This window comes from Pavona decussata, unplaced genomic scaffold (assembly GCF_977016875.1).
Source record: "Pavona decussata unplaced genomic scaffold, jaPavDecu1.1 SCAFFOLD_11, whole genome shotgun sequence".
Lineage (NCBI taxonomy): Eukaryota > Metazoa > Cnidaria > Anthozoa > Scleractinia > Agariciidae > Pavona > Pavona decussata.
In genome coordinates, this window is record NW_028145434.1 from 3,583,234 (window position 1) to 3,609,931 (window position 26,698).

The 26,698-nt window shown below is 40.1% G+C and overlaps 5 protein-coding genes across 10 annotated transcripts in view; 2 read left to right on the plus strand and 3 right to left on the minus strand.

The window, feature by feature from the left end:
- Window positions 1-3,979: 3,979 nt before the first annotated feature.
- Window positions 3,980-25,977, plus strand: LOC146488268 (polyunsaturated fatty acid 5-lipoxygenase-like). Of its 3 annotated transcripts, none has more exons than XM_085123035.1 (13): window positions 3,980-4,108; window positions 15,604-15,681; window positions 16,001-16,056; window positions 16,671-17,002; window positions 17,423-17,567; window positions 18,698-18,804; window positions 19,584-19,779; window positions 20,290-20,396; window positions 21,942-22,196; window positions 22,444-22,550; window positions 22,934-23,039; window positions 23,686-23,904; window positions 25,018-25,977. In XM_085123035.1, exons 2-13 carry the CDS (start codon window positions 15,623-15,625, stop codon window positions 25,249-25,251), a joined length of 1,923 nt encoding a protein of 640 aa, XP_084979161.1. In that variant the 5' UTR covers window positions 3,980-4,108; window positions 15,604-15,622; the 3' UTR covers window positions 25,252-25,977. The 3 variants fall into 3 exon arrangements, with proteins under 3 accessions (XP_084979161.1, XP_084979166.1, XP_084979171.1); XM_085123040.1 differs by lacking the exon at window positions 3,980-4,108 and adding an exon at window positions 6,436-6,521; XM_085123045.1 differs by lacking the exon at window positions 3,980-4,108 and adding an exon at window positions 7,585-7,754.
- LOC146488269 (polyunsaturated fatty acid 5-lipoxygenase-like) overlaps window positions 4,004-26,698 on the plus strand; it is a 73,269-nt gene continuing 50,574 nt past the window's right edge. For 2 of the 4 annotated variants that reach the window (XM_085123081.1, XM_085123091.1), the window contains exon 1: window positions 4,004-4,108. The gene's annotated coding sequence lies outside the window, so the exon portion shown is untranslated. Of the gene's footprint in view, window positions 4,109-6,490; window positions 6,522-26,698 lie in introns of those variants that run through there. The other 2 variants (XM_085123075.1, XM_085123095.1) reach the window with 2 other exon arrangements.
- LOC146488270 (uncharacterized) lies at window positions 8,937-9,772 on the minus strand. Its single transcript, XM_085120762.1, has 2 exons — window positions 9,300-9,772; window positions 8,937-9,234 (listed from the first exon to the last, which is right to left on the minus strand). The coding sequence occupies exons 1-2, from the start codon at window positions 9,770-9,772 to the stop codon at window positions 8,937-8,939; spliced, it is 771 nt and encodes a 256-aa protein (XP_084976888.1).
- Window positions 9,784-12,147, minus strand: LOC146488271 (uncharacterized). Its single transcript, XM_085120768.1, has 4 exons — window positions 11,532-12,147; window positions 10,943-11,220; window positions 10,559-10,768; window positions 9,784-10,287 (listed from the first exon to the last, which is right to left on the minus strand). Exons 1-4 carry the CDS (start codon window positions 12,145-12,147, stop codon window positions 9,784-9,786), a joined length of 1,608 nt encoding a protein of 535 aa, XP_084976894.1.
- Window positions 13,106-13,981, minus strand: LOC146488272 (uncharacterized). Its single transcript, XM_085120778.1, has one exon. It carries the CDS (start codon window positions 13,979-13,981, stop codon window positions 13,106-13,108), a length of 876 nt encoding a protein of 291 aa, XP_084976904.1.

Consider the following 26,698-nt stretch of genomic DNA (forward strand, 5'->3'; position numbering starts at 1 on the left):
AAAAAAAAAGAATCTATTCTTGATGTGCACAGGCACTTCGAACCGACAGAAACTTTCCAATACAGGCTATATCAAAGGCGAAGCCTCAAGACTTCTCAGAACAAAATCTTCAAAAACAGCATTTGAAGAAAACATTACTCCATTCAAACAGAGATAACGCGACAGAGGTTACCACGATAACCTAATAGATAAAACTCTCTCAGAAGTTAATTTCAGCGAAAGAATGTCGGCACTACAAAACAAACAAAAAACGCGCAAAAACATTTTGCCGTTTGTTACGGAATATCGCCCTTCTGTGCCTAACCTAAAACCATTCAGATGAGTAAATGGCACTTGATAGAGAATCAGCCTCTGCTAAGAGAGATTTACAAAGACCCTTCCCTACTTTCTTACAGAAAAGGGACATCTTTGAAAGACGTACTAGTAAGACCAAATTAGCATTGAAGGTCATATTCTTCCTATCTCGACCAATAGGAGCCGTGTTTGGTATGTCTTCATTATTTTAATAATAAAAATAATAATATCAATAATAATAATAATAATAATAATAATAATAATAATGATAATAATAATAGTCATCATCATCATCATCATCATCATTTAAATGATCAAAAGCGCTATACATGAGTTTAAAAATTTTATATAAAAATATAATAACTATAAAGAATCATAAGAAATATCAATAAAAACTAATACTAAAATAAACAATTGACCACCCCAATGCCATTTTACCAAACAAGCTCTTCCATGTCAGAATTCATCTTTCCCGCCATTTTGAATCTTGTTGAGAAAGGACAACAGCCGCTGACCAGGGAAAATCTACTTTCTCACTTTAGCTTTAATTAAGTTCGACTTCAGTTAGGTTCGACGTCTGAATCAAATGCCGAACTTAATTATTTGGGTCGATCTTAATAGGTATTAGGTTCGGCTCATGTAAAGTTTGACCTATGAACCGGGCCTAAGAGTAATGAAATTGAAAAGCAAACCATGGAATTTACTGTCAGAAAGTTGTTTATCGTACATTAAAACAGGAATTGTCCGTTTTCTCAAAAACTTGCTTGTCAAAAATTGGTTGTCATGGTAACATCAAATTTAGTGAAACTTGATCTACCATACCAAGTTCTTCCCAGATAAATATCTGAAAAAGCCACGACGTCTCGTGTCGTTTACGCAAATAATGAAAAAGGTGTAATCGTTCGAAGTCACCGCGGCCAGAATCGTCCCCACCCTGTCCAGACGAGGTTAAATAGGAGCAATCTCGGACATGGGGCCCGTTTCTCGAAAGTCCCGGTAACTAATCGGGCCCGATAAGTCGCCCGGTAAGTCCCCGTAAACTTTTCGGGTGTTTCTCGAAGCTCGCGTTTTTTACGATCCCGATAAATTTCCCGGTAACTCGCCCAGTAACTTACGGGAGGTTCTTGACCGCCCGTAACTTACCGGGAAATTGCAAATGTTGCCACACTAAAAAAATGGCGGCCGGAGACGGAGACGGAGACGGACTTTTTTGTTTAGTTAGAAGACCTCGGTCTTATAAAACACGACCCAATTCTGGCTGACATGGCTGAATGGAAGTCATAGAACGATTCAGGCTTTCACGAACGAGAATTGCGTGGCTCGTGAATGAACTTGGAGACGAATTGCGGAGAAATACAGCGAGAAGCTGTCCGCTGGCTCCGGAAGCAAACGTAAATACAAGCGTAGTACTATTGTTGCTGTTGTTGTTAGTGTTGTTTTAGATAATGTTTGAAAAGCGGTTAGGGTGCTTGCATATGGGCGCTATATAGATTTGAAATTATTACTATTTTTTGTTATAAAGTATCAACCAACGGCGGCAGAAAAAAAAAATTCTCATGTAAACGCCGCACATTATTATTACACTGTACTTCGAAATGGCTTCCTTCTTAGCATAAAAATCGGTTCCTGTCATGCAAAACTAATCCTACAGCAAGCTAGCGATATTGTTTTCTTTGTTGTAATTTGCAAAATTTTCATAAGAAGAAGGAAGTTAGAAATCTGACATGCTACACTGAGATAAATGTAAACATAACCATTGATATAAACAGAGCGATAGCGTGAAAGTCGAATTATACGCGGTCCTCGAAATACACAAATGCAGTGTTTAAGGGAAAAAGAATAAGAGGCTAACTCACGATAGAGAAACGAGAATAAAGAACTAAAAAAATCATTCCCCTTTTTGCAAAATAGTTTCAGTCGCATTTCAATTGATCGAGCCTCGTATGATACAAAAGCCGATTTCGGATCGGTAAAAATAGTGCTTGATGTCTGCCGGAAAAAAGGGACAAATCACGCCAGTTGAACTATAGCTATTCAGTTTTAAATGTTGTATGAGATCATTCCTTATTCCCAATATTCTCTATACTTACTAAAGCTGCTGCAAGTAACTTTGTATTAGTACGAACTGTTGAAATAGGACTAAATTTTCTCAACGCGGACACTGTTTCCCCGGCGGTCGGCATAGCTTGTTTAGCTTCATCTCTAATAAAACTTTGAAGGAATTATATTAGTTTAATAATTTAGTTTGATGCTTACTACATGCTTACTAATTCATCTTGATAACATTCATAATCCTTTTCAGGTTCTTGTAGCACTCCGCTATTTCGCATCAAGGAGTTTCCTGAAAGTAATCGCCGATACCATGCATGATGCAAAATAGTGATCTCTTTTGGTTGCTCTCCTTTGATAAAATGAAAAAGTTAAACTGAGAATCAAGTATTGTATTGTCCCTCAAACAGCCCGAAGACAGTCCTGTCGCATCCATAACAGTGCTTTTCCATCGACAGTATAAATCGAATGAATCGAGTTCTCCTTCTCTTGTGAACGAGCGTGAAGCGCCCGCAAGAGCCTGGTAACGGTCCCCTAATTTACCGGGCACAGAAATTACCGGGAAAGTTTACGAGTGCTTCGAGAAACGCAACTTCGGGCCCGGTAAAATTTCCCGATAAGGCCCCGATAAGTTATCGGGCCCGGAAGTTACCAGGACTTTCGAGAAACGGGCCCATGTCTTGTGTCATTCATTTTCTTTAATAGGAGGGAGGGCGTAGGGAGTTTTGTGACCATCTTAATTGATTGTACACTCCCCACCCCCTTACCCTCTTGACAAAAACTTTATATTCTTACAATCTGAATGCATGATGTATACATGAAGCAAAAAAGAAATTAAAATAACGATTTTAGAAAATTCAGCACTTAATGCTTTACAGCATGTGGTCAGGATTGCCAGGATAACAAAATCACCAGTCGGATTTATATTGAGTCGAAGTATATTGGTGTTCAAAATGCGAAATGCATTGAATAACGACAAATTATTAAAATTTGTGTTAAATGGAAACATTTTCTTTCCTTTCTATAATGAATGTCAATAACACACTAACTGTTAAATAAAAATAGTGAATCTTGGATTGAAGAAGGTGCTCCCAGTTTTACGTCAGAAAGGAGTGGCCAGTATCTCAAATTGTTGGGAAAAACGATATCATCATATCACAGGAGGCAGATCGTTTTACATCAAGAGTGAAACGCCCGGGGGGGGGGGGGTTACTTGGATCACATTAGGTATGTTCCGCCGGGCCCCTCTGAACCCCTAACCCATTATAGTCTATTCCGGGGCCAATTGTAGACCCCATCTTAGTCATCTTTTGGCAGAACGGTAACAACTTTCTAACCGCGAATCTTCCCATTTTTGAATCCCTACTCACCAAAGTTTTCTTACCCCTAAAATCCTGAAAATGTGCCACCCCATTATAGAAACTCTATCGAAAATGCAACCCCATTATAGTCAATCCAGTCGTGAAAATGCGACCCCATCCAGCGGCACATCCCCATTAGCCTGTTACTGGGAAGTAACCCACCCCCCCCCCCCGCCCTCCGGGTGAAACGGAACCATAGTTAAAATTCAAAATCGCCTTCCTACCTCCCTAGCGACACTAGTAGTTGCTATATGACAGCAACAATGTGGTTTGAAAATAACAGCATATTATGTGACACAAGAATCTAATATTACGCCACGTCTATGTGTTAGAAGATGTTACACTCAAATAAGCAAGAAGCTGTTATTCCTATATTCAGGGAGTGATGTGCTAGACGACGGTTGGTAAGTTTACATTATTTCCGTTTTTGTTTCTTTTGATAAATATTAACGTTAGTTAGCGATTATTGAAACGGTAAAAAAAAAACAGAGCAAGAAAGAGAAGCACTCGTACTTCTCTTATCAGACAGCCCACTACTTATCGCCATTTCAGTAGAGAAGCCACCTCGAGGTTTTGCATTTGAGGACTGAATTTCGGGGATTAAGGTGGGTTCAAAACGCAGAGGATGTATAAAGGCCGATTGACCGAATTGCGACCTCCATATCCCTTTATTCGGACTCCATTTGCGAATCATCTCCTTTGGGAACGTTAGTGTTACAATCCTTTTCAATTTTAACCACACGTTTGCTTACGATTGTCGTATGCAAGTTTTATATAGCGCACGCTACTCACATCATGCAGAAAATCGCACACAACTGTCGTCATTCAACATTGCCTATACAGACGATTGTCGTAGGAAACGACATTTTTTAACCGTAAGCGAGTTGTAGGTTTGATTTACACGGAACAATTTGTTTTCGTAGGCCTGTCGTAAGCTTGTCGCATTCGACAAATTCGTACCATATAAATCGCCCTTAAGAAATCATTTTGGGTGGTTAGAAATTACTCCCCTACTAACAAGAGAACGTACCGGGAAACATTTCCCGCTATCGTGGGTGGTTAGAGATAGATCAGATTTTGAAGCACATTCGAACAGTTGTCGCCATTGTTCCTGCGAAGCGTCTTTTCTTTCGGGAAAAATTTATGCCCCCTTCCCCTCCCCTACCTCCCTCCCCAAGCCTTTTAGCAACTTTGCGTTAACCTTATTTTTTACCTTTTCATGGTGTTATTTATTTTATAAGTCGATGTGATGTCGTGGTATTTTACCGACCAAATCCATGTAAATGTCAATGAAATAAAACAGCCGATGAGGTAGACTCGATTGAGGCTTCATTTCAATCACATTAAAACATACATACCAGAAGCCTTTTGTGTGTAATCGTTAATGGTTAAAAAGAATTTCTCATGAACAAGTGGGCTTTCGAACAGTCACGGCATAACAACAAAACATCCAACGAATTATTTCTTTTCATCTCGGGCTTGGTCAGTTTAATCATGTTAGAACTCCAGACAGCAGTGATAATCGTTTCCAAGAAAATGAGCGCGAGGAAGGATGTCCGCACAGTCCCATACAATAATTATACATGCAACACTGTCATACTAACCTTATTCCAAACACGGTTTGCTCCTGATTAATTCCATCGAGAAACAGAACTTCGGGCCCGGTAAAATTTCCCGATTAAGGCCTCGATAAGTTATCGGGCCCGGAGGTTACCAGGACTTTCGAGAAACGGGCCCATGTATTGTGTCATTCATTTTCTTTAATAGGAGGGAGAAAGTAGGGAGTTTTATGACCATTTTAATTGATTGTACACTCCCCACCTCTTTACCCTCTTGTCAAAAACTTTTTATTCTTACAATTTCAATGAATCATGTATACATAACGCAAAGAAGAAATTAAAATAACGATTTTAGAAAATTCAGCGCTTAATCCTTTACAGCATGTGGTCAGGATTGCCGGGATAACAAAATCACCAGTCAGATTTATATTGAATCAAAGTATATTGGTGTTCAAAATGCGAAATGCATTGAATTACGACAAATTATTAAAATTTGCATTAAATGGAAACATTTTCTTTTCTTTCTATAATAAATGTCAATAAAACACTAACTGTTAAATAAAAATAGTGAATCTTGGATTGAAAAAGGTGTTCCCAGTTTTACGTCAGAAAGGAGTTAACATGTATCTCAAATTGTTGGGAAAAACGAAATCATCATATCACAGGAGGCAGATCGTTTGACATCAAGAGTGGAACGCTCGGGGGGTGGGGGAGAAGGTGTACTTGGATCACATTAGGTAGACGCTGGACCCTCTGAACCCCTAGCCCATTATAGTCTATTCTGGGGCCAATTGTAGACCCCATCTTAGTCACCTTTTGGCAGAACAGTAACAACTTTCTAACCGCGATTCTTCCCATTTTTGAAACCCTACTCACCAAAGTTTTCTTATCCCCAAAATTCTGAAAATGTGCCACCCCATTCTAGTAACTCTATCGAAAATGAAACCCCATTGTAGTCAATCCAGTCGTGAAAATGCGACCCCATCCAGCGGCACATCCCCATTAGCCTGTTACTCGAAAGTAACCCCCCCCCCTCCCCCTTCCCCCCAGTGAAACGGAACCAAAATCGCCTTCCTACCTCCCTAGCGACACTTGTAGTTGCTATATGACAGCAACAATGTGGTTCGAAAACAATAGCATATTTTTTGACACAAGAATTTGGTATTACGCCACGTCTATGTGTTCGAAGATGTTACATTCAAATAAGGAAGAAGCTGTTATTCCTATATTCAGGGAGTTAAGTGCTAGACGACGGTTGGTAAGTTTACATTATTTCCGTTTGGGTTTCTTTTAATAAATATTGAAGTTAGTTTATTCATAGATTCATAGATCATAGAACGGAGTCTTGATACGTTGATAAATAAACACTGCGGCACAAAAAGTAAAGAAACCAGTTCACATACTAAAAGAGGGAGAAAGGTACTTTTTCTGCAGCTAATTTTTTGTCTTCGAGAGAATTTTTAACTACTGATTTTATTCATACATACAAGAACGGTAACGCTTTAAATTGAGCGTAGAGTGAATTTTGAATATATACCTTGAAATGAACAACTGTCAGTCACGCAAAACAAACAGTGCTATAGCACATCGTGGAAAAGGAAAAATAGCTCAAGAGGTGTCATTCAAAATACCAATAAATGGATAGTTCTTCTCTAAAGTTGGGATAAATTGGCAGAAATATTTACCTAGTGAAGATTATTGTATTTGAAAAAATTGTAACTCAGTCAAAAACTGACAGAAAACAAACGTTAAACATTTAAATTGTTATTGACAAATGAAACTTTAAAATGTAGAATATTCAAGCTGTTTATTAAAGCAAGGAATAAAGTTTTGGCAGCACCGGCAATGTATAGATAATCAATCCAAAATTCACTATTTTTATTTAACAGTTAGTGTGTTATTGACATTCATTATAAACTTTAAAATGTAGAATATTCAAGCTGTTTGAGCAAGGAATGAAGTTTTGGCAGCGCCGGCAATGTAAAGATAATCAATCCAAAATTCACTATTTTTATTTAACAGTTAGTGTGTTATTGACATTCATTATTGACAGGAAAGAAAATGTTTCCATTTAATGCAAATTTTAATAATTTGTCGTAATTCAATGCATTTCGCATTTTGAACACCAATATACTTCGATTCAATATAAATCTGACTTGTGATTTTGTTATCCCGGCAATCCTGACCACATGCTGTAAAGCATTAAGTGCTGAATTTTCCAAAATCGTTATTTTAATTTATTTTCTGCGTTATGTAAACATCATGCATTCAGGTGGGGAGTGTACAATCAATTAAGATGGTCACAAAAACTCCCTACTTTCCCCCTCCTATTAAAGAAAATGAATGACACAAGACATGAGCCCGTTTCTCGAAAGTCCTGGTAACTTCCGGGCCCGATAACTTATCGCGGCCTTATCGGGAAATTTTACCGGGCCCGATGTTGCGTTTCTCGAAGTACTCGACAACATTTTCACTACAATTTACAAGCGAGGTAAGTGCACTTTTTTTGCGTTCGTGTTGTTGTTCACTTAGTTGAGCTTCGAGTGGATTTGTTGTTGGAGGAAGTGAAGAAGTCTTCATGTCAAGAAAGAGAGTGAGTGACTTAAGTTGTGTTTATTTTGTGCAAATGTTTTCACTATGAAACCCATGTCCATAAAAATCTCGTGAAGTTAGTCTTGGCAAATTTTTAACATTTTCATGACTTTTTTAAAGTTCGCAATAATGGCCCATGAAATATTCCATATGGTAAAAAAATCATGTTTACCACCGAAGCAAGTTAACTTTTGAGGTTTTTCACGTTTTTTATCATAATCTTTCTGTTTAGTTTCAAGCTTCTGGTTCAAGTTCAAGTTCAAGTTTATTAAGTTTTTTAAACGTTACTTACAAATGAACACCGCCTGCAAATAGCGAGTTAATCTAGGCAGGCGGTGTTAAGGACATACATAAACGAATTACTATTTGAAGGCGTTAAAAAAGTCAGTTTTGAATACATTATTTGTCAAAAGAGTAAAAAGTAATAAAAAGCGAGGAAAAATATTTAATTTATTGTAGGTGCACAGATGAAATTTACGATGTCTTTTATACACAGATAAGAAACGCGTACAAGTCGGTAAAACTTTCGTTGCGTTGAATGGACAGTGTACGGTATACGGTTTCAAAAACTACAAAATAAAGGAAAATAAACCTATAAACACGATGCAACTACAAAACGACAATAACTGATGACTAAGACAACTTACTTCTGTGTTTGTCCGGTGATAAAAACGTCAAAACGATAGATATGCTTTAAAAACAAATCCTTGCTTCTGAACACACACGTTTTCGTTTGAGCGCATATCATGCTCACTGTCACTGGCCCTAAAACCTTATGGGAAAAAAGGAACGCGCGCGCTACTCACGCGACAGAACTGCGCTAACAGCTCCGACCTTTTAAGGAGCGATACCGACGTTGCTTAACATAACATAATAAAGATTAAGGTCCTTTAAGTGTTCAATTAACTTGAAATTGTAACAATTCGTTATAACAATGCTCACTCTTTGGTTCAGCACTCAGCTCAGCACTCCTTCTCAGCATTGACAGCAGCAAGACAAGCTTGTTAATGGGACGGCGTCGTTCTGAAGTTTGGGTCTTCAACAGGACACTTTGCACCAGTCCCTCCTTGTCTGGTTCCGTTTACATAACACGGCCCATGGACCACGCGTTTCTTGATGAATGTTCGTCTTTGATGAGAACAGCATCGCCAACGGTCAGATTTTGCACTGGTCGGTCCGATTTCTGCCGTTCTTGCAGGGTCACAAGGTATTCTCGTTTCCAGCGCGACCAAAACAGGTTGGCGAGATATTGGACTCGGCGCCAGCGTTTTCTCATGTACACATCGTTTCGTTGGAACTTTCCAGGTGGGGGAAGTATGATGCTCGTCTTCATCGTCAGAAGTTGACTTGGTGATAAAGAGTTGAGATCATCTGGATCGCTGGGAGCAAATGTTAAAGGTCTAGAATTTACAATGGCTTCCACCTCGCAAAGCAATGTTCTAACGATTCATCATCCAAACGGTTGCTATGCTCATGTAGTAGGACGGTGAGTACTTTCTTGGTGGTCCGGATCTGACGTTCCCAGACGCCGCCCATGTGGCTTGCAGAGGGGGGATTGAAGATCCAATCGGTGCCTTCTTGGCGTAACTTATTCCTGACTTGATCGTTGTCTACTTCCTCGATCGCTTCTCGTAATTCCGTGTTGGCGCCGACGAAATTTGTTCCACTGTCACTTCGGATATCCCGAACTGGTCCACGGCGGGCAATGAAACGCCTTAGGGCTTGAATGAAAGAGTCCGTTTCGAGTGGATTTGCTGTCTCGATGTGTATCGCTCTGTTTACCAAACAGGTAAACAGACAGCCATAGTGTTTCAGTTCCTTGCGTCCTTCTTTGATCAGGTATGGGCCGAAGAAGTCGACGCCCGTGAACGTGAACGATGGGGCTGGTGTCAGAAGATCCTTTGGCAATTCGGCCATCTTTTGCTCGGTTACGGGAGCACGGTTTCGACGACAGGTAACACATTTCGTAGTTTGATGGCGGATAGCAGCATTGGCGCCAAGTACCCGTACTTTTCTCTCAATTTAGCTAGCGTGTGACCACGCCCAGCATGTCCCAGGTGCTCATTGGTTTGTCGAATGATGAGTGTGGTGACATGATTCTTACAAGGTAATATGACAGGGTGTTTCGCTTCCTCTGAGAGGTCTGCTTGGCTAAGGCGACCGCCAACACACAGAACACCTTCCCTGACGAACGGATCTAAACGGTACAGGGAACCAAACTTCTTAAACTCCACTTTCTTCTGTTTCTCCCAGCCCCGTGAATCTGGCTCGCCGTCACTATTGGCCCGGTGAAGGATGTCTAGCGCTTTGCTAAATACTTTGGACTGTACAAACTGGATGATGGTAATTTCGGCTTCGTTTAACTCTTGCACTGAGAGCGGTACGTTGTAATGATCCACGTGTTTCGTTTTGGCTTTCCGTTGCTTCACACTCTCTGGACGTTGCAGTGGAACTAGGTCAGTCTGGGCAAAATTCTGTCTTCTTCCGATCTTGCCTTCTTCTCAGTAACGTTGCTTTAATACGTAGAAATACAGCCACTGACAGTTTCAGGCGATACCAGTCTGAATGGTATTCAATTAGCTTGTTTACGCTGGTGGTCGAGTCTTCGGTGACCACTGTTCCGGCAACGACCACCTTCTAAATCTCTGGATCAGCCTCAGGGATCTGGCCTAAGAGAAAAGGCTGTTGCGGCCATTCCAATACTGGTTTCCATAGGAACTCTGGTCCTTTTATCCAGCGCGAATGCTGTAGGGGCGGTGTTTCTTCCATTCCTCTGGAGGCATCATCAGCAGGATTGTTAAGAGTGTCCACATATGTCCACTGGTGAGGACTGATAAAGTCTCTGATCAACTGGACACGGTTGGAGACAAAAGACTTGAAATCTCCTCTGTTCGTTTCCGATGTATCGGAGCACTGTAGTTGAATCCGTATGATAGAAGGTGACATCAAGCTTGATCTCCAATTCTTCTATCAACATTTGTCCTACGCAGACAGAGACGGTAGCTGCGGTGAGCTCTCATCAGGGAACTGTTATTGTCTTGATCGGTACGAGACGGGTCTTGGCCATCAACAAGGAACAATGGATACGTTTGCATCATCTTGAAGGCGAAGGTAGCCGGAGCATCCATAGCCTACGGTACTAGCATCGGAGAACAGGTGAAGCTGCCTTGAAACGATCGGTCCAAAGTCCCGTGGTTTCAGACAACGGTCAACATGAAACAATTCAAGCGTTGGGAGTTCGTTCCGCCACTTGATCCATTGGTTCCGATATTCTTCTGGGACATCATCGTCCCAGCCAAGACTTTTGCTGCGACATAACTCTTGTAAGATCTGTTTAGCTACCAGTGTCAATGGGGCGATAAAGCCTAGAGGATCATAGATCGATGACACAGTTGACAGAATTCCTCGTCTTGTTACCGGTTTGTTGTTAAAGATTATTCGAAATCCAAAACTGCCCGACTGCACACACCATTGTACCCCGAGGGCACGTTCAATAGTGAGATTGTCACGATCGAGGTCCAGAGCCGTAGTTTCCTTTGACCTTTCTTCTTCTGGAATCTGCTCCAAAACACCACAGCGATTGCACGTAAACTTCGTAAGGTGGAATCTACCCTTCTAACACGCTCTGCTGAGATCCTTGATCAACTTTCCAGCAGTGTTCTTGGTGTCCACGTACCGTAAACAGTCATCGACATAGAAATTCTTTCTCTTAAAGTGTCAGCAACAATGGTGCCATATTCTTCCTCATTATCACTCGCAGTCTTCTTCAATGCAAAATTGGCAATGCTCGGTGAGGATACCGCGCCGAAGAGGTGCACCACCATCCTGTATTCCTCCAATGGAGCGTCTAGGTCACCGTTCTGCAACCATAAGAAACGGAGGAAGTCACACTGTTCAGGCGGTACACTAACCTGATCGAACATAGCCTCCACATCTCCTAAGAAGGCGACGGGGTCTTCACGGAACCTGATTAATTCTCCTACCAAGGAATTTGTGAGGTCGGGACCTTGGAGTAACTGGTCATTGAGGGACACTCCATTGAAACTCGCCCTGCAATCAAATACTACGCGTATTCTGTCCGGTTTTTTGGGATGATAAATCCTATGATGGGGAAGATGCCATACTTTGTCGGGCCTTGCTGCGCCTGACTCGTTTGGGACCTTTTGGGCATAGCCTTTGGCGATAACATCGTTGACAAATGTGGTGTAGTCAGTATGGTACTTTGCATCTCGAAGCATCTTTCTCTTCTGCCAGTTAGCTCTTTTGATTGCTTGTTCTTTGTTGTTGGGCATGGTGATGTCCTGTGCTCGGAAGGGGAGCGGGATCTCAAAATGTCCATTAACGTTGCGGATGCCTTTTTCTGCATGCCATGTCCAAAAACTTCCTGTCTTCTTGTGAGTATCCGCGCTAGTCTGGGACTTTGCTTACAGCGTGACCGTTAAAGTCCATTTCAAACATACTTAGCAACGACTTGGGCGCGATGATCTCCTTTTTAAATTCGACTTCCCGCACGGTGATGCGATTCACGGTAATCGTACTGCAACTTTGATCACTTTCAACTTGCAACGGGCCACTGACGGTCCAGCCGTGATGGAGGCCGAGGGCGAAAGGGCCGTCACCATGACTGGGTATCACTTCTAATGGTTCCATGGCAACTGGACAATTGTTGCCGATTAATAAACCTATTTCAAGGTCAGGCTGGTGTGCAGGGATTTTCTGAGCAACCTCTGAAAGATGTTCCCAGCGACTTACGAGTTCAGGTGTTGGAATTTGATGATGGCCTGCTGGAATCTCATCACTCGTGAAGGTACGGGGCAACTCAATGGGATTATTGTCATCTAAGTCTGTGACAACAAGGTCAGCTAGAGCGGTGGTTTCAACTCGGCTATGACCGTGCGTTGTTCCAAGTTAAAGAACTGTCTCAACGCCTTCTTCGCCCATCTCCTAATGTTTTCGGTTACAAAACAGCCACTGCTACCACCGTCATAGAATGCATACGTGGTGACTGATTCAGCGTTGCATTTCTTCCTTATTTTGATGGGGAGAATAGCACAAAGACAACAGTTTTCTTGTTGATAGTCGCATTGCACACAGTCTCAGATATATCAGCACATCAGTTCTCCACCACAGTGGTGGGCTTGACGTTGGAATTGTCGGTCTCACTGTTTCCATCTTTCTTAGTTGGCTTGAAATCATCCATGTGGAGTGCTGTGGGTTGTCGTTTTCCACATTTCTGACAGGTTCGTTTTTTCAAACAGTTCCTTGAAACGTGATTGGTACCATAACAAGCATAACGAGCATCCTGTCTCTGAGGAATGATCTTTTCTCTTCTATTGTCCGCTTTCGGAAGTCATCACAGTCGTCCAAGTCATGAGGCTTGTTACATAATAGACAGCTTCCTGTGTTAGAGTCACAACATGCAGTTTTCCTCAAGGACACTGATGCAGGAGGTGTGTTAACATTTGTTGCGAAACTGCTGCTCCTCTGATTTGGTAGTTGTGTTCTCTTGGTACTATCTCTGATACTACTAGCTTTGTGCTTCTGTTCACTCTTGTTCAGGGCTTGGCTGCCATAAATGGGATCGTTAGCTGATTCAGCGGCTGATTCAACAAATTCTGTGATGTCCTTAAAATCAGCTATCCTTCCTTTCTCTTTTAATTTGACAACTCGGTCACGCAACTTTGACTGTAGGTGAGGCGGACGCTTTTGGGCAATTGTCTGCATGTTCGTGGGGTGATTCAGCTCCGTCATATGAGACACATTCATCATGGCGTTCTTGCATTTCATCAGAAAGAGTGAGAACCGTTTTAAAGTTAGAGCATCGTCCCTTTGAATCGGTGACCAGCGGAAAGCTTTGCTCACATAAGCCATTGATACCTTAAATGGATCACCATACTCTTTCACAAGCAATCTTCTTGCCTCCTTGTATCCTTCACTAGGGTTCATGTGCAACGTTCCGCTGATAAGTTCCCTTGGTTCACCATCCAAATGCTGTATTAGGTAATACAGTCTATCAGCTGTGCTTTTTTTTTTTGACTCAATTCGTGTAGTGAATGCCATGATGAACGTTTGATATTCGATCGGGTCTCCCTTGAACTTTGACACTTCAGGCTGTGGCAATGTCATTGCTGCGGCTAATTGTTGATGTGTAGCTATCAAGACCTCCTGGAAGGAACGGTCCTGAATCTACGATGTAGAAGATGTATTGGGATCTGAAATGGTACTGTTATCTGGAGGCCGATACTTCGCAATTGAGCCGCTTGGGTGAAACTCAGGAGTGAGCGGATCCAGTGTAGGTACAACTGCTTTCGGTGTGGTCGGATCCGGTTCGGGTACAACTGCTTTCGCTGTGATTGGATCCGGTTTGGGTACAACTGCTTCCGGTGTGATTGGATCCGGTTTGGGTACAACTGCTTTCGGTGTGATTGGATCCGGTTTGGGTACAACTGCTTTCGGTGTGATTGGATCCGGTTTGGGTACAACTGCTTTCGGTGTGATTGGATCCGGTTTGGGTACAACTGCTTTCGGTGTGATTGGATCCGGTTTGGGTACAACTGCTTTCGGTGTGATTGGATCCGGTTTGGGTACAACTGCTTTCGGTGTGATTGGATCCGGTTTGGGTACAACTGCTTTCGCTGTGATTGGATCCGGTTTGGGTACAACTGCTTTCGGTGTGATTGGATCCGGTTTGGGTACAGCTGCTTTTGGTGTGAAACAGATGCATTCGGTGTGCTAGTTTTTGGCTGAATTCGTTCAGACAGTGTGTTCATTGCTTCTTTACTTTCTACATTGTCTGGGTTCTTTTCTAGTTCTAAATCAGCATACACCCTTTCTCTTGCTTTTGCCTTACCTATTTCAGTTTCTAGCCTTAGTGCTTCATCCGCTGCACGAAGGGCTTGTTTCCTTTCTAACATTGTTTTCTCAGCCAGCAATTCAGCTACTCTTACTTTCTGTTTTTCTCGTGCAGATGTTCTTGGTGACTTTGATCGACTAGTGCCCTTTGATCATTTGGATGATTCGAGAGAAGCCTGAGATACTCTTCCAGTCCCTTTTCGGTCCTGAAGTTTATCCGTATTTTCCGCAGAGCCTACGTTCGCGGTGGACGGGGCCCGACTCAACTCGTCGGCCATACTCGATTTCTTTACGAATCCACAAAGCAAGATGTAAAGCCACGAATTCGCGTACATTCACGGTCTGTTCCCTCCAATATCAGCCAGATAAATCCATAGTACGATAAAACGTAGAATTTTTGAAACGAATGTAGGTGCACAGATGAAATTTACGATGTCTTTAATACACAGATAAGAAACGCGTACAAGTCGGTATAACTTTGGTTGCGTTGAATGGACGGTGTACGGTATACGATTTCAAAAACTACAAAATAAAGGAAAATAAACCTATAAACACGGTGCAACTAAAGAACGACAATAACTACAAAGTATTCGAAACAAAACTTACTAACGACGCGAACTTAAATAAATAGACATCCCTTCAAAACAAGTTGTAAGAAATAGAAAACTACACAATAATATTAACATGGATCGCAGATAACTCAGCGCAAATCAAAAGAATGTCACTTAGTAGTAATTTTCATTTTAAGTTTTCACTTGATTTTCATTTCTCTGCTTGATAATGATCGAAACGTCGCACTACGGGGGGGGGAGGTAATGTTTATATTCTTGAAAGAATTAAGTTAAGATTAGGACACGACATTTTACTTTTTCTTTCTTTGTTTCATTTTCTTTCAGAAGGGATTCAGAATTCATCATGCGGATTGGTCTGTTATCAAGTTTGCTCCTGCTGGGATATTTTTCATTGACAAAAAGGTAGACAAATTAATGTTTCCAAAATATTAAACGCTCTTGCTTTGGGGAGAAGGAAGGGTGTGTTAGGCGGTTTTAACTTAATGTTGCAAGGAAATTTTAATGTACGCTAGTCGTTTTTCGGAGTATTATGGCTGCCTTTTAGTATAAATTGCTAAGCAGAAACGTAAAAGAAGCTTGTAAAATAAGAAAGTAGCCTTTTCAGGAGTAAAATTAACACCGCCTTCATAATTTAAACATTTCACACAGTTATCGTTCTATTTTTGAGAATGGGAACGTTTGCGTAAAATATTTTAATTTCAAATTGCTTTTCTGATTTTAGCGGCAATGATGAGAAACCGGTGCGGGGGAACCATTTCAGGAAATCACCAAGCGAAGGTAAGGGGAAAAATTTCCTACTGAAGGTATTCAATCATATACAGTGCATTCAGTTTCGGGATATAGTTCAAAGGGCAATTGGGAGGTAATGGTAGTCTCGTTGGTTGGACTTATGGCGTAGACTTTGACGTAGACTTTCATTGACAATTTAACCATACCCACCCAGGGATTAAAATTGGAAGCGATGAATCAGAAGAAAACTGTATACTAAGGCATAGTAATTAAGTCGATAAGACCTTCAGGGATTAATATATAAAATGTGGAAAATAACATCGAGCAATAATGTGAACGCCTCAAAAACCAACGTGTAATGTTCAAGAATCTACAAGTGAGGGATACAATGTTTAAACGGCAATCACTGGATGAAAAAGAAATTTAAATGAAAACGCTTTGGAGAGAGTCAAGCAAGGTTCAATCCGTTGGCAATGGAGGCATAAAATGAGTTTGAAATAGGTTCTTAATAAGTTCTCCAATATCCTAAAATAAAATTCAAATGTTTGTCTAACATATTTTCTTTCAAATTGCCCACCAAAAATGTACTTGGCCCCAGCTCACTGGAAACAACAAAACACTTCCAATAAAGAATGATCTAGTTCCTTTCTCCCTGTGTACAGACGAACCCACCTGCCCCGTGACCTTGCCACAAAAGGCCACAAGAATCTGTCAACATCTTCGGGAAGAAGAGCTAGAGGCCCAGAGAAGCATATACCAGCTTGTTCCACGTCCCCCTATGCCAATGCCAAGGGTCAACATGACCATCCCACGACTTCTGGCTCAATATTCACAAGATACATTCCTAAAGGAACATTTAGAAAATTACCTGGCCATGCTACGAAGAAACAAAGTTTTTACTGAGCAATGGACAAAACAACATCCCGGAGAAATCCACGGTTTTCAAGGGTACAGAGACATCTTCAAGGCATTCAGATCACACCTGGGAAACAATGTTAGTACCATGCGCTAATATACAATACATTATTTTTGCTTCTCCTTACTCCTTCTTGATAAATATATCATACAATCCTGCGCAACATTTCTTGGCACACTTAGCAACGCGTTTGCATTTGTTCTTTTGTGTTCCTTTGTTCGAATAGTTTGCTTGAGCTCTTTGAACTCCTCCTCCCCCAGACATAGTAGTAAGAATGACCTAGTAGTAAGAATGACAAGATGTCAATGAGGTTTTATCAACATTAACACAATTCTGCCACTAATTCCCGTCTGTCATGATTCATTGCAAGCTTTCTACTTTGCGCTTCGTTGGCTATCTGCACCTAGTGCTCCACTCAACTTTGCGTAATAATTTTCAAATGAATACAAACTATTCTGCCGTTGTAAGCGGCGATTAATGAATGCTTGAACAACACAGGGTAGCACCGGCTTCTATCGATTCGTGTCAAACATAGAACCCTTCAGGGATATACTTGAGGACTGGCGAGATGACGGCATCTTTGCGGAGCAGCGTTTGAGCGGCATCAATCCCCTGGTGATCTGCAAAGTAACAGATGACTCCTGTAAGTTAATCTGTTTCTTTCCCCTCGATCTCAAAAGTAATTAATTAAATCGTGAAAGTACAAAAACTATGACCATCTTTCTATAATAGAAAACTGTTTTTGATTCTATTTTGCACATGAGATCAAACAGGCCCCCATGTTTGATAGACGTTTATACACTACACATGTTTACTTGCTCAGCTGTTGCTTCTATACAGTACTAAAAAATAGGCGTTTGGTTATAAACAGAATGACATTAAATGCTGATAAAGCTGAAGCTCCGCAAGGTCTGATTTGTTATCTCGGAGAGCGAGAGTGGTTGTTGTCATTTAACGGAGCCAATACATTGTTTGCCGAAATCTTTGAGGTTTATTTGTAGTTTTGTGTAATTGGAGTTTAAGGAGAACAAAAAGGTTTAACTCCTACGTTCTTTGAGTAAAATTCCATACACATGTAGTATCTAGCTGTGCTACGAGTTACATATCTCTTGACGCAAATTATGCTTTGGACGGAGAGGGTGACCCAGCCCATCTTAATTTCTTAAAACCGTGAGCTTTTGCTTTGCCCTTACAAACAAAGAATATACTAACGTGTTTAATTTCTTATGAACTTTTTTAGACGACAGCGAACCTGTATGAACTTTTCCGAAAAGCAAGGAATTTGATGATTTGTACTTTTTCAAGTAATCGGAGTACTCTCAAACCCCAACCTCTTAAAAAGTTTTCCAAGAGATTTCTTGATTCATTAAAATCTTCACTTTGTAAAATAGCAAACGGTGGAAGTGTGAAGAGCACTGGCCTTGCTCGTGCGTTATAAACCTTTCGTACATTTGTTCGCCGTCCTCTGCAAAATATCAGTGAAGTCAAATGACCAAATTCAAGGTTCCTAACAATTCTGTTCCTAAATAGTTGTGCCACTTTGCTAAATTATATTTTCAAGTGACGATTTCGTTGGTTGATCAGTGATGTTATATCATTAGCAAATGCGACCTGATTGATTTCGAACGCCGTTACAACAATTGTATGTTGTACTCGTGTACAGCAAGAAACTTACACACTGTTAAAAACATTTTCCACATTCGTTTTTTCACGCATTTCATTTATTCATTACTTAAATTTAATTACGTTATTTTAAAAATTCTACTTTTATAGCTGACGTGGGGTTAAAATGGTCAGAGTTGCGTAAAACACTCAACCTAAATTACAACTGGGAAGCTGCTATACAGCGAGCATCCGGCAACGATGATCCGCTTGAAAAGGTCTAGTATATATTTATATAGTTTGTTTACTCCTTATCTCTCACTTTGCCTTTTGTGTTGCACTGGAGTGAAAATCTCCTTTACCACTATTCTAACCCTATTCAGAGGGGCTCTTTTTGATTTTCAGGGACTGAACAGAGGGCCCATTTTTGCTTGCAACATCAACTGTCAAATGTGCGTCAGTTTAATGTGTTCAGGCCATGATTAGTGAGTGATTGCACTGAGATCGTCAACCAACATAACGCATATAACGAATCAAGCCCAAAAAGAAAATTGACCTAATATTTTTGTAGAGATGCACACCAGAACCTACTGTTCACTTTTGAAAAACGCTTTCCCCAGGCTTTTTCTTGAGGTTACAAATTTGTCATTTCGAGTCATTGACCAGCTCGCTTCCTACCGATAACGTATTCTTTTTTCGACAAAGGGGATAGCCTGCTAGGTTAAAACAACGTGTTAACAAACAAGTAATGAAGTTTTGCGGAGGATAAAAAAATTAATCATGACTGAAATTGGCCTCAAGGAAACCTAATATTTGAAATGCGTGTGGGTTTTCCCCTCATGTCCATACAGTTTATGTGCAGTTGTAGGTTGCATTTTAATGGTATAACTTAAATCGGTTGTCTCCTGGGGGGGGTGGAAAACATCAAATGAAGGATTGGTCATGACCCTTCGGGTATTTTACAGGTCACTGAATCCCCATCCATCGTATCACGCTCGGGTGACCCACTTTCAAGGCAAGGTGGTGATAACTTGAATTTTTGTTTCTTCACGTTAAGGCCATAAAAAGTGGAAATGTTTACGTCCTCCGCTACAAGGAGTTCGACAATATGATTTCATATCCGGATACGGAAGATCATAACCCTGGTCGCACTGAATGGCCCACTACGTCACCAGTGGCTCTTTTTACAATGAAAACAGAGGATCAAGATAAACGGCTTCTTCCAGCGGCCATTCAGATTGATCATAAACCAGGTTGAATAACGTACAACACCATAGCTAAATGATCAAACTAACTTCTCGTAATCTTATACCTACAAATTCCAAAGGCAGATCAGGGAAACGAAGGACTTCATTGACTCTCAATCCTCTTAGTACCTACTGTACATGAGGTCTTCATAAGCGACTACTTACGGCTTTGGTCGTGAGCTTTTCTTTCAGCTGTATGAAAAGAGAGGTCGTTCTCTTTCACTTGTTTCTCCTGGATTTTTCACTCCTTTCTTAAATTGTGATGTCCAGTAGATGGTTATTTTAAGGAGTGGGAGAATTATTTTTTGTTCTATTCATTCAGCTATCTCCACCGTCTCGCCTTTATTTGCAGTGCTTTGGACTGCGCCATTGATTGGATGATGTCAGCGGATCTTCATAACTGATCATGCTGTTGGGCCAGAAAATTCTTTTGGATGTCAAAGAGTCGGTAAACTGTAACATAGTATATTAAATAAATAAAAAATAAAATCTGTTTCTACCTTTGCATGTGAACAGACTCTCCTGTTTTCTCGCCTGCTGATGACGACTCGTGGATGTTGGCCAAAATGGTTGTGCAGGCGACAGATTACTCGCATAGCCAAATGATAGAGCATCTCCTGAAGGTCAGAATACAAAAGGCCGTGATTATCTACGTTTTATAAGTGCTTTTCCTTTTTACAATGTAAATCTTTCACATGCAAGCGCATTGTAGTCTTTGCACTCGGTATGTACACGAGAATTCCTGAAGTTTCACCCGATGAAACTGAATTTCTTTCAATAGGGAAATTGAAAAATTTGACGAAATGGTAAAAACGGTAAAGTTGACTAAGTTTAATGCCGCAGGTCAACGGTTTTGACAAAATGCCACTAGTTAGTCCAAACAAGTTGGCCACAAAGAAAATGATATAACAGTGTTTTTCGCGGCAGTCATGGTGTATTTGAGGAAATTTTGCCGAGTTAATCACATGAATTGGCTATACATCACTAAAAAAGTAAAATTTGTTAAACCTGCTATCGTAACAGTGTCAGTCAAACTGCCAATGCTGGACGTTAAGATGTTAAATGTTACATCCAAAATTCCTTCGAAAGGATTGTTCAGGCTTTTCTGATCACCCTCAGAATTTTTTTCCGATTTGTCAGTGGCTACTGACCAAGTTTTAAGTTCAAGGACAATTTCATGTGAAGTCAAATTTCCAATACAATCGCCGATATTTTAGCTTAGAAGAAAAAACAAACTCAAGTGCATTTTAAAGTTTACGATGAACTAGACTTTCTCAGACTCCATTTGTCTGGAATCCAGTCAAGCGCCATAAGAAGTCGACTTGGGGCAACTTTAACAAGGAATATGAGGGACATCTTAAAACACCTAACAAACAATAAATAAAGATAAGCTAAACATTTCAATTCTCTGTTATCGTTGCATGCGCAGTAACTCTGTGTTAGCGCCTCTTCCTATGACGGAAACTACTGATTCCCAATTTCCTTTTGTTGATAATAATAATAATAATAATAATAATAATAATAATAATAATAATAATAATAATAATAGATAATATAGACATATAATATAGATATCTAAAGCGCTATTAATAATTATATTAACTGAAATAAAATTAATTGATAAGAACGATAAAGCGGTAATGAATCGATAAAAGCTACAAGTCTGTGCACAAACGTTAACTGTCAAAAGCCTTCCTAAAAGGGAAAGTCTTCAATTGGCATTTAAAAGCCTCTACTGATTCTCATTGAGCCAAACAAGTAGTTGTAGTTGTGTTGTGGTTTTTAATGACAAACTATTGGCCTGTGGTTGAGAACTAGTTGTTTTGCATTAAAACCCACTGCTAACTTTGTAAAATTAATAGGGCAATGATCCTTTCGAAGAACTTTTTTCATGTGATTAAACCATTTGCCATAAAATCAATTACAAACGAGTGCTGTTTGTAGTCCTACTTTGCGTATTTCATTTCTTTAACAAAATTCGACATTTTGTCAAAGTCGCCAAAAACCCACTTACGTGCATTTCTAAATGCACGTAACTGGGTTTTGTCTTCTTTCTTCTTGCGTTTTCTTTTTCTTTTTATTCTCTATTGCTTTCAGTCCGTCTACTCTTTGGTTCATTTGTTCATTTTGCCAAAATGGCGTTACTTTTAGATGTCTTATACTTGCAGATCCATCTTTTTGTGGAGCCGTTCTGCGTGGTTCTTTATCGTCAAATCTCCTCTAAACACCCACTAAATGAGCTGCTAAAGTATCATTGTAGAGGGCTTGTTACCACAAATACGATCGGCGCCCCACCACTTTTCCGGCCTAATGGGTTCATGGACAAGCTGGCTGCTATGGGGCGTAGAGGAGCAATGTTGTTGATTGTTCGGGGATACCAAACTATGGAGTGGAGTAATGCAGATTTCAACTTTGATATCAAGGTAAAAAGGTTTAATTTAGCTTTACTTAAGGGAACCACCCCAAATTTCTTCAATTTCAAATGAGACACGAGAGAATACTCACTGAATACTGTGTTTTAGCTTGGTACTGTAAGTAGATTTGGCTATGTCGCATTCTTAAGGGAATCTCATGAGGGCTGTTCAAATCAGACGCGTAGACTATTTGAGGCCGTAATCGTTATTTTGAATGTCGTTGTTAGTGCAGTGACTAATGAATCTCTCAATACAGAAACGCGGCCTGGATGACAAGAAAATGCTTCCGTATTATCCGTACCGTGACGACAGTGAGTTGCTGTTGACGGCTATCAGAGGAATGGTAAAAGATTACGTAAACATGTGAGTATCCATTGGTACACTCAGGTTTTAATTTTGCTACTGTTAAATCTACTAAAATGAGGAGGAAGCAAACCAAGTCAATAATAATGATCATTATTGCAATGGATGACAACTTGTTGGACCTTTTTCAGTAAACGATGTTATAAAAGCTTAGGTTTTCGGACCTCCAACATGTTAAACCAGGTGGAGCTTACACTCTCCATTCGGTTTACCCAGACGACAAGTAACAAACTATTACACGTTACGATATTTATTTCGGTTCCTGGGGGAAGGGTGGAAGGGAGTTGCATGCTTTCCTTCAAGTTCTCATCAATACCGCCTTCATAGTAGTTGAGTTTGGGGGTCACAACAGTCATTATCGGATTATTGTTTTCTTGTTTTAGATACTACCCAGGGAATCGTAACGTCAAACGAGACAAAGAGTTGAAATCATTTGTGCGAGAGTTGACCACCAAACGCGCTTTACCTGACGGGGGGTATGGACCGCTGGTAGGCAGTTTATGCACTTAGAATACACGTCATTTAGTTCATTTTAACTTGTAGGTTTTAAAATAAAAAGCACCGAGAGCTAGGTGGTGGTCTTCAAATGGTTCGCGGATCGTTTGCTTGCAATGTAATCTTTCTCGTTAAGTTGGTTATATTATCCAAGCCCTTCACAGGACGTGGCAAAAAATACCCATCATTTGTTTTACAAGATTCTCTAGTGTCAAGAGGAAAACTGAATCGATCCCTGTGCATTTATTATTGAGACGAGCTAAACTGTTTTGACTGGACGTTCATTCAAACGTGATGTAAAGGAGTGTGAGACAAACCTTCTGAAAAACTGTGATCGCAAGAAACATTCCAATCCCAAATAGTATCTTCGGGATCTTTTTTACTCTTTAAACAATAAGACTTTTGAATTAGTGAGGATCGTTTTAGAACAAAATCTAATTAAGGAAAATACGACATTAGCAATCCAAGCCTGGATAATTCCAATATGGATTGTGGCGAAAAATTTATCAATCCCAAAATTTGAAAAGCTTTTCTTGCTTTCTTCAGTCGAGATGACCAATTGCAGCTCGAAATAAAAGTTTTTGAATTTCTGTTCTCTTTTGGATTCCCACATTATTGCTATTGCCATTTCTTTTGCCAGGTGAAAGGCTTTCCGGCCAAGTTGAACACCAAGAACGAGGTCATTGACATGGTAGCTAAGTTGATATGGATAATGAGCGTGAAGCACTCTGCTGTGAACTTCCCTATGAGTGACTATGGATCGTTCACTCCGCTCATGCCAACTAAGGTTTACAACGACACCCGAGTATCACCAGGAGAATTTGCCGTGTATAATTTACCAAACGGCAACATATCGTCAGTAAGTGCCTTAACACCTTTCCTACTACTGGAGTGTGTACGTTTGAACAAAAAAAGAACGCCTTTTACAAAATTTGGCACCACAGCTATTAACGTTTCACAAGAGCTTTCACATGAACGGTCACACTTACAAGCGGAGTTAACGCGACTAAAGCACATGTTTCTAGCAGTTTCTCGTAAGCAGAATGTACAAAGCAGCTAATCCAATGTTCAGCTAATCTATTCTTAGTTACTTTTTTGTGCAGCTTATGACTATGTGGGAAAAGCAGATCTTAGCAACGGCTATTGGATTCCAAAAGAAAATTGGTGGCAACCAAGCATTTTTAGAGATTAGAATTAACCAACAGTAGTCAGTAGAACTAAAATACTTTAAAATACATAACTATGTATGGACCGTTTTTCAAATGGAACCTTAATTATCTCTTAAAAATGCGTGGTTTGCCCCAATTTTGTTGTTGGATTTCAGTATCCCTTGCTTAAGTCTTCTTTTCCTGCATAGTCATAAACCGTGTAAAAATACCTTTCAATTGGAAGGCATCGTCCTTGAGAAATCAGAGCTTCTCAACGCAGAAGCAAAAAAAAAGCACCGTCCTTAATAAAGCTTTTATACTTGCAACCAACAATCTGGGTCCTTCTTATCACATGCAGAAAACGAATTCAATAGCCATTGTTTGAAGTCTTGAGCGATAATTATTGAATTTGCTTTTGAACCCTTTATTGATCGTGAGGTCTTTTTTTGTGCTACTAAAGGTGAGGCTCAGTTCATAAACGGCAAGACAGTGTAAACGCTTTTCATTAAATATTGATGTAAAAGATGTTTGCATGAAATTAACACCTCATGCTGGTTGAGGGAAGGCGCGGCATTGGTGTACGATGTTTCGTATGAGATGGATAAGCGTCCCAGACTTGGCCAGGATTGTATGGTTCTGATAAGTAGTCAAGAAGAGACATTAAGTCTTTTCAGTTGTACGAAAACTTCTACAATTCTACTTGTATGGTCATTGTCAAATCAAATTATAGTTAACTAGATTCTGACTACCGTACAAGTAAAAGAGCTTTTTTTCATTTGTACGAAGTTACCCCAAAACTTCTGACGATTCTTCTCTTTCCTTAGACACAGGTCCTGGTTGGGGTGAACGTCGGGATGTACCATTACGACACCTTATTTGACTACTACAAACAGCTTTCAAATCCTTTGGCGTCTCGGGTCGTAGGCTATTACTACTATCACCTGAGGTACACCATAACCGAGAGGCTGAAGGAAAGAAACGACAAGAGATTGAAAAGCGGTCATCTCACCTATCCTTATCTGCAATATCCATGGGTTCCAAACGGTGTTTCGACATAGAAATTAAGTCATTCAAACTTGTTGATTGGCACCGAGGGTAGTATTAGTTTGTTTTCGTAGTTCCATTCAAGATGGCGGCCAATTATCCTTTTGTGGTATTAAACAAAGAAAAAAACTCTTAAAACAATTTCAAACTTAAGTGGATTCCACCCTGATACTTTTTTTCAGTTCTATACAGCAATTATGAACCCATGATAATTTTTACCGGCCAAAAAAATTGGAGATCTTCACTTTATACGACCATCAATTGTTTTGTTATCTTTAATTCACCAAATCATTGCAGAACACAAATTTCAACCTATTACCAAAACTATAAAAGATTGTTTAACTCCAAAATTAAACAGTTTTTACAACCATTCTGAATTAACATGTAAGAGCATACGGCCTTTGAATCAAATGACCGCAATCTTAAAGTGGGCGTCGGAAAACAATTAGCACATTCAGGTTAGAAACTGTTGTGACACCAAATTGTTGGTTTCATTCATACTATTAAAGTGGGACTTATTTGGTTCGAAATTTTGATTATCTTAATCTGCTGACACACGAAATTGAAATTTAGTTAGCACGCCAAAGGTACGACATCAACTGAATTCTTAAGGGGGGATTGTCAGTGACCTCTTCTGAACACAAGGCCGGGCGGAACGTTTTTCATGTTGCAGTTTATTTTCATTCTTACAATAGCATAAAAACTGCCAGCAGTCCTCATCCACTATTCGTTAAGGTTTTCATATTTAAAATAATATTTAAAAACATGAACCCTATGAATTAAAAAAAAATACCTTACGTAGTTAAGGTTGCGTTCGAATGACCTTATTCCCGATTATTCCGGAATAGCTATTCAGTATCATCGCCAAAAAAACCTCGATTATTCCGCTTTTAGTATAATGGCCCTCGATATAACGACAAGGCAGCGGTTACCCGGGAAAAGACAAATTTCGCAACTTTTTGTAACATCATCATGTCGGCAACTTTAAAGGCTGTTAATGCTAGTGGTTGGGTGTTTGTCGAAGAATTTCTTAAAGTGGAGCCTGGTTTTGACGACGAAGATGTTGTAGACAATTTTCTGCCCTTGTTTTGTGTTTATGACCTCTTTTTAGGGCGGAAAAAGTTGTTCGTATCGAGAGAAACAACGAAAATGTGCAGTTAGGCTAAATTATAATTTGTCGGAGTTTCGCACTCACTTTCGTCTTTCAATGGAGACATTTGAACAACTTGTTGCTGAACTCGGACATTGACCGGAACTTCAAACTGGCCCGCAATACGGAGGGAGAGAGCCGATATCTGTCCCGAAGAACTTGTCGTAATTTAAAAAAATGAGATAAAAATAAAAGAAGCTAAACGTTAATAAAAACGTAAATAAAAATGCAAAGCACAAATAGAAAGGAAAGAGCGCGAAACTGGCTTTGGCTTTACAGTTTCGCGCAAAATTGGATTGAATTTCGAACTT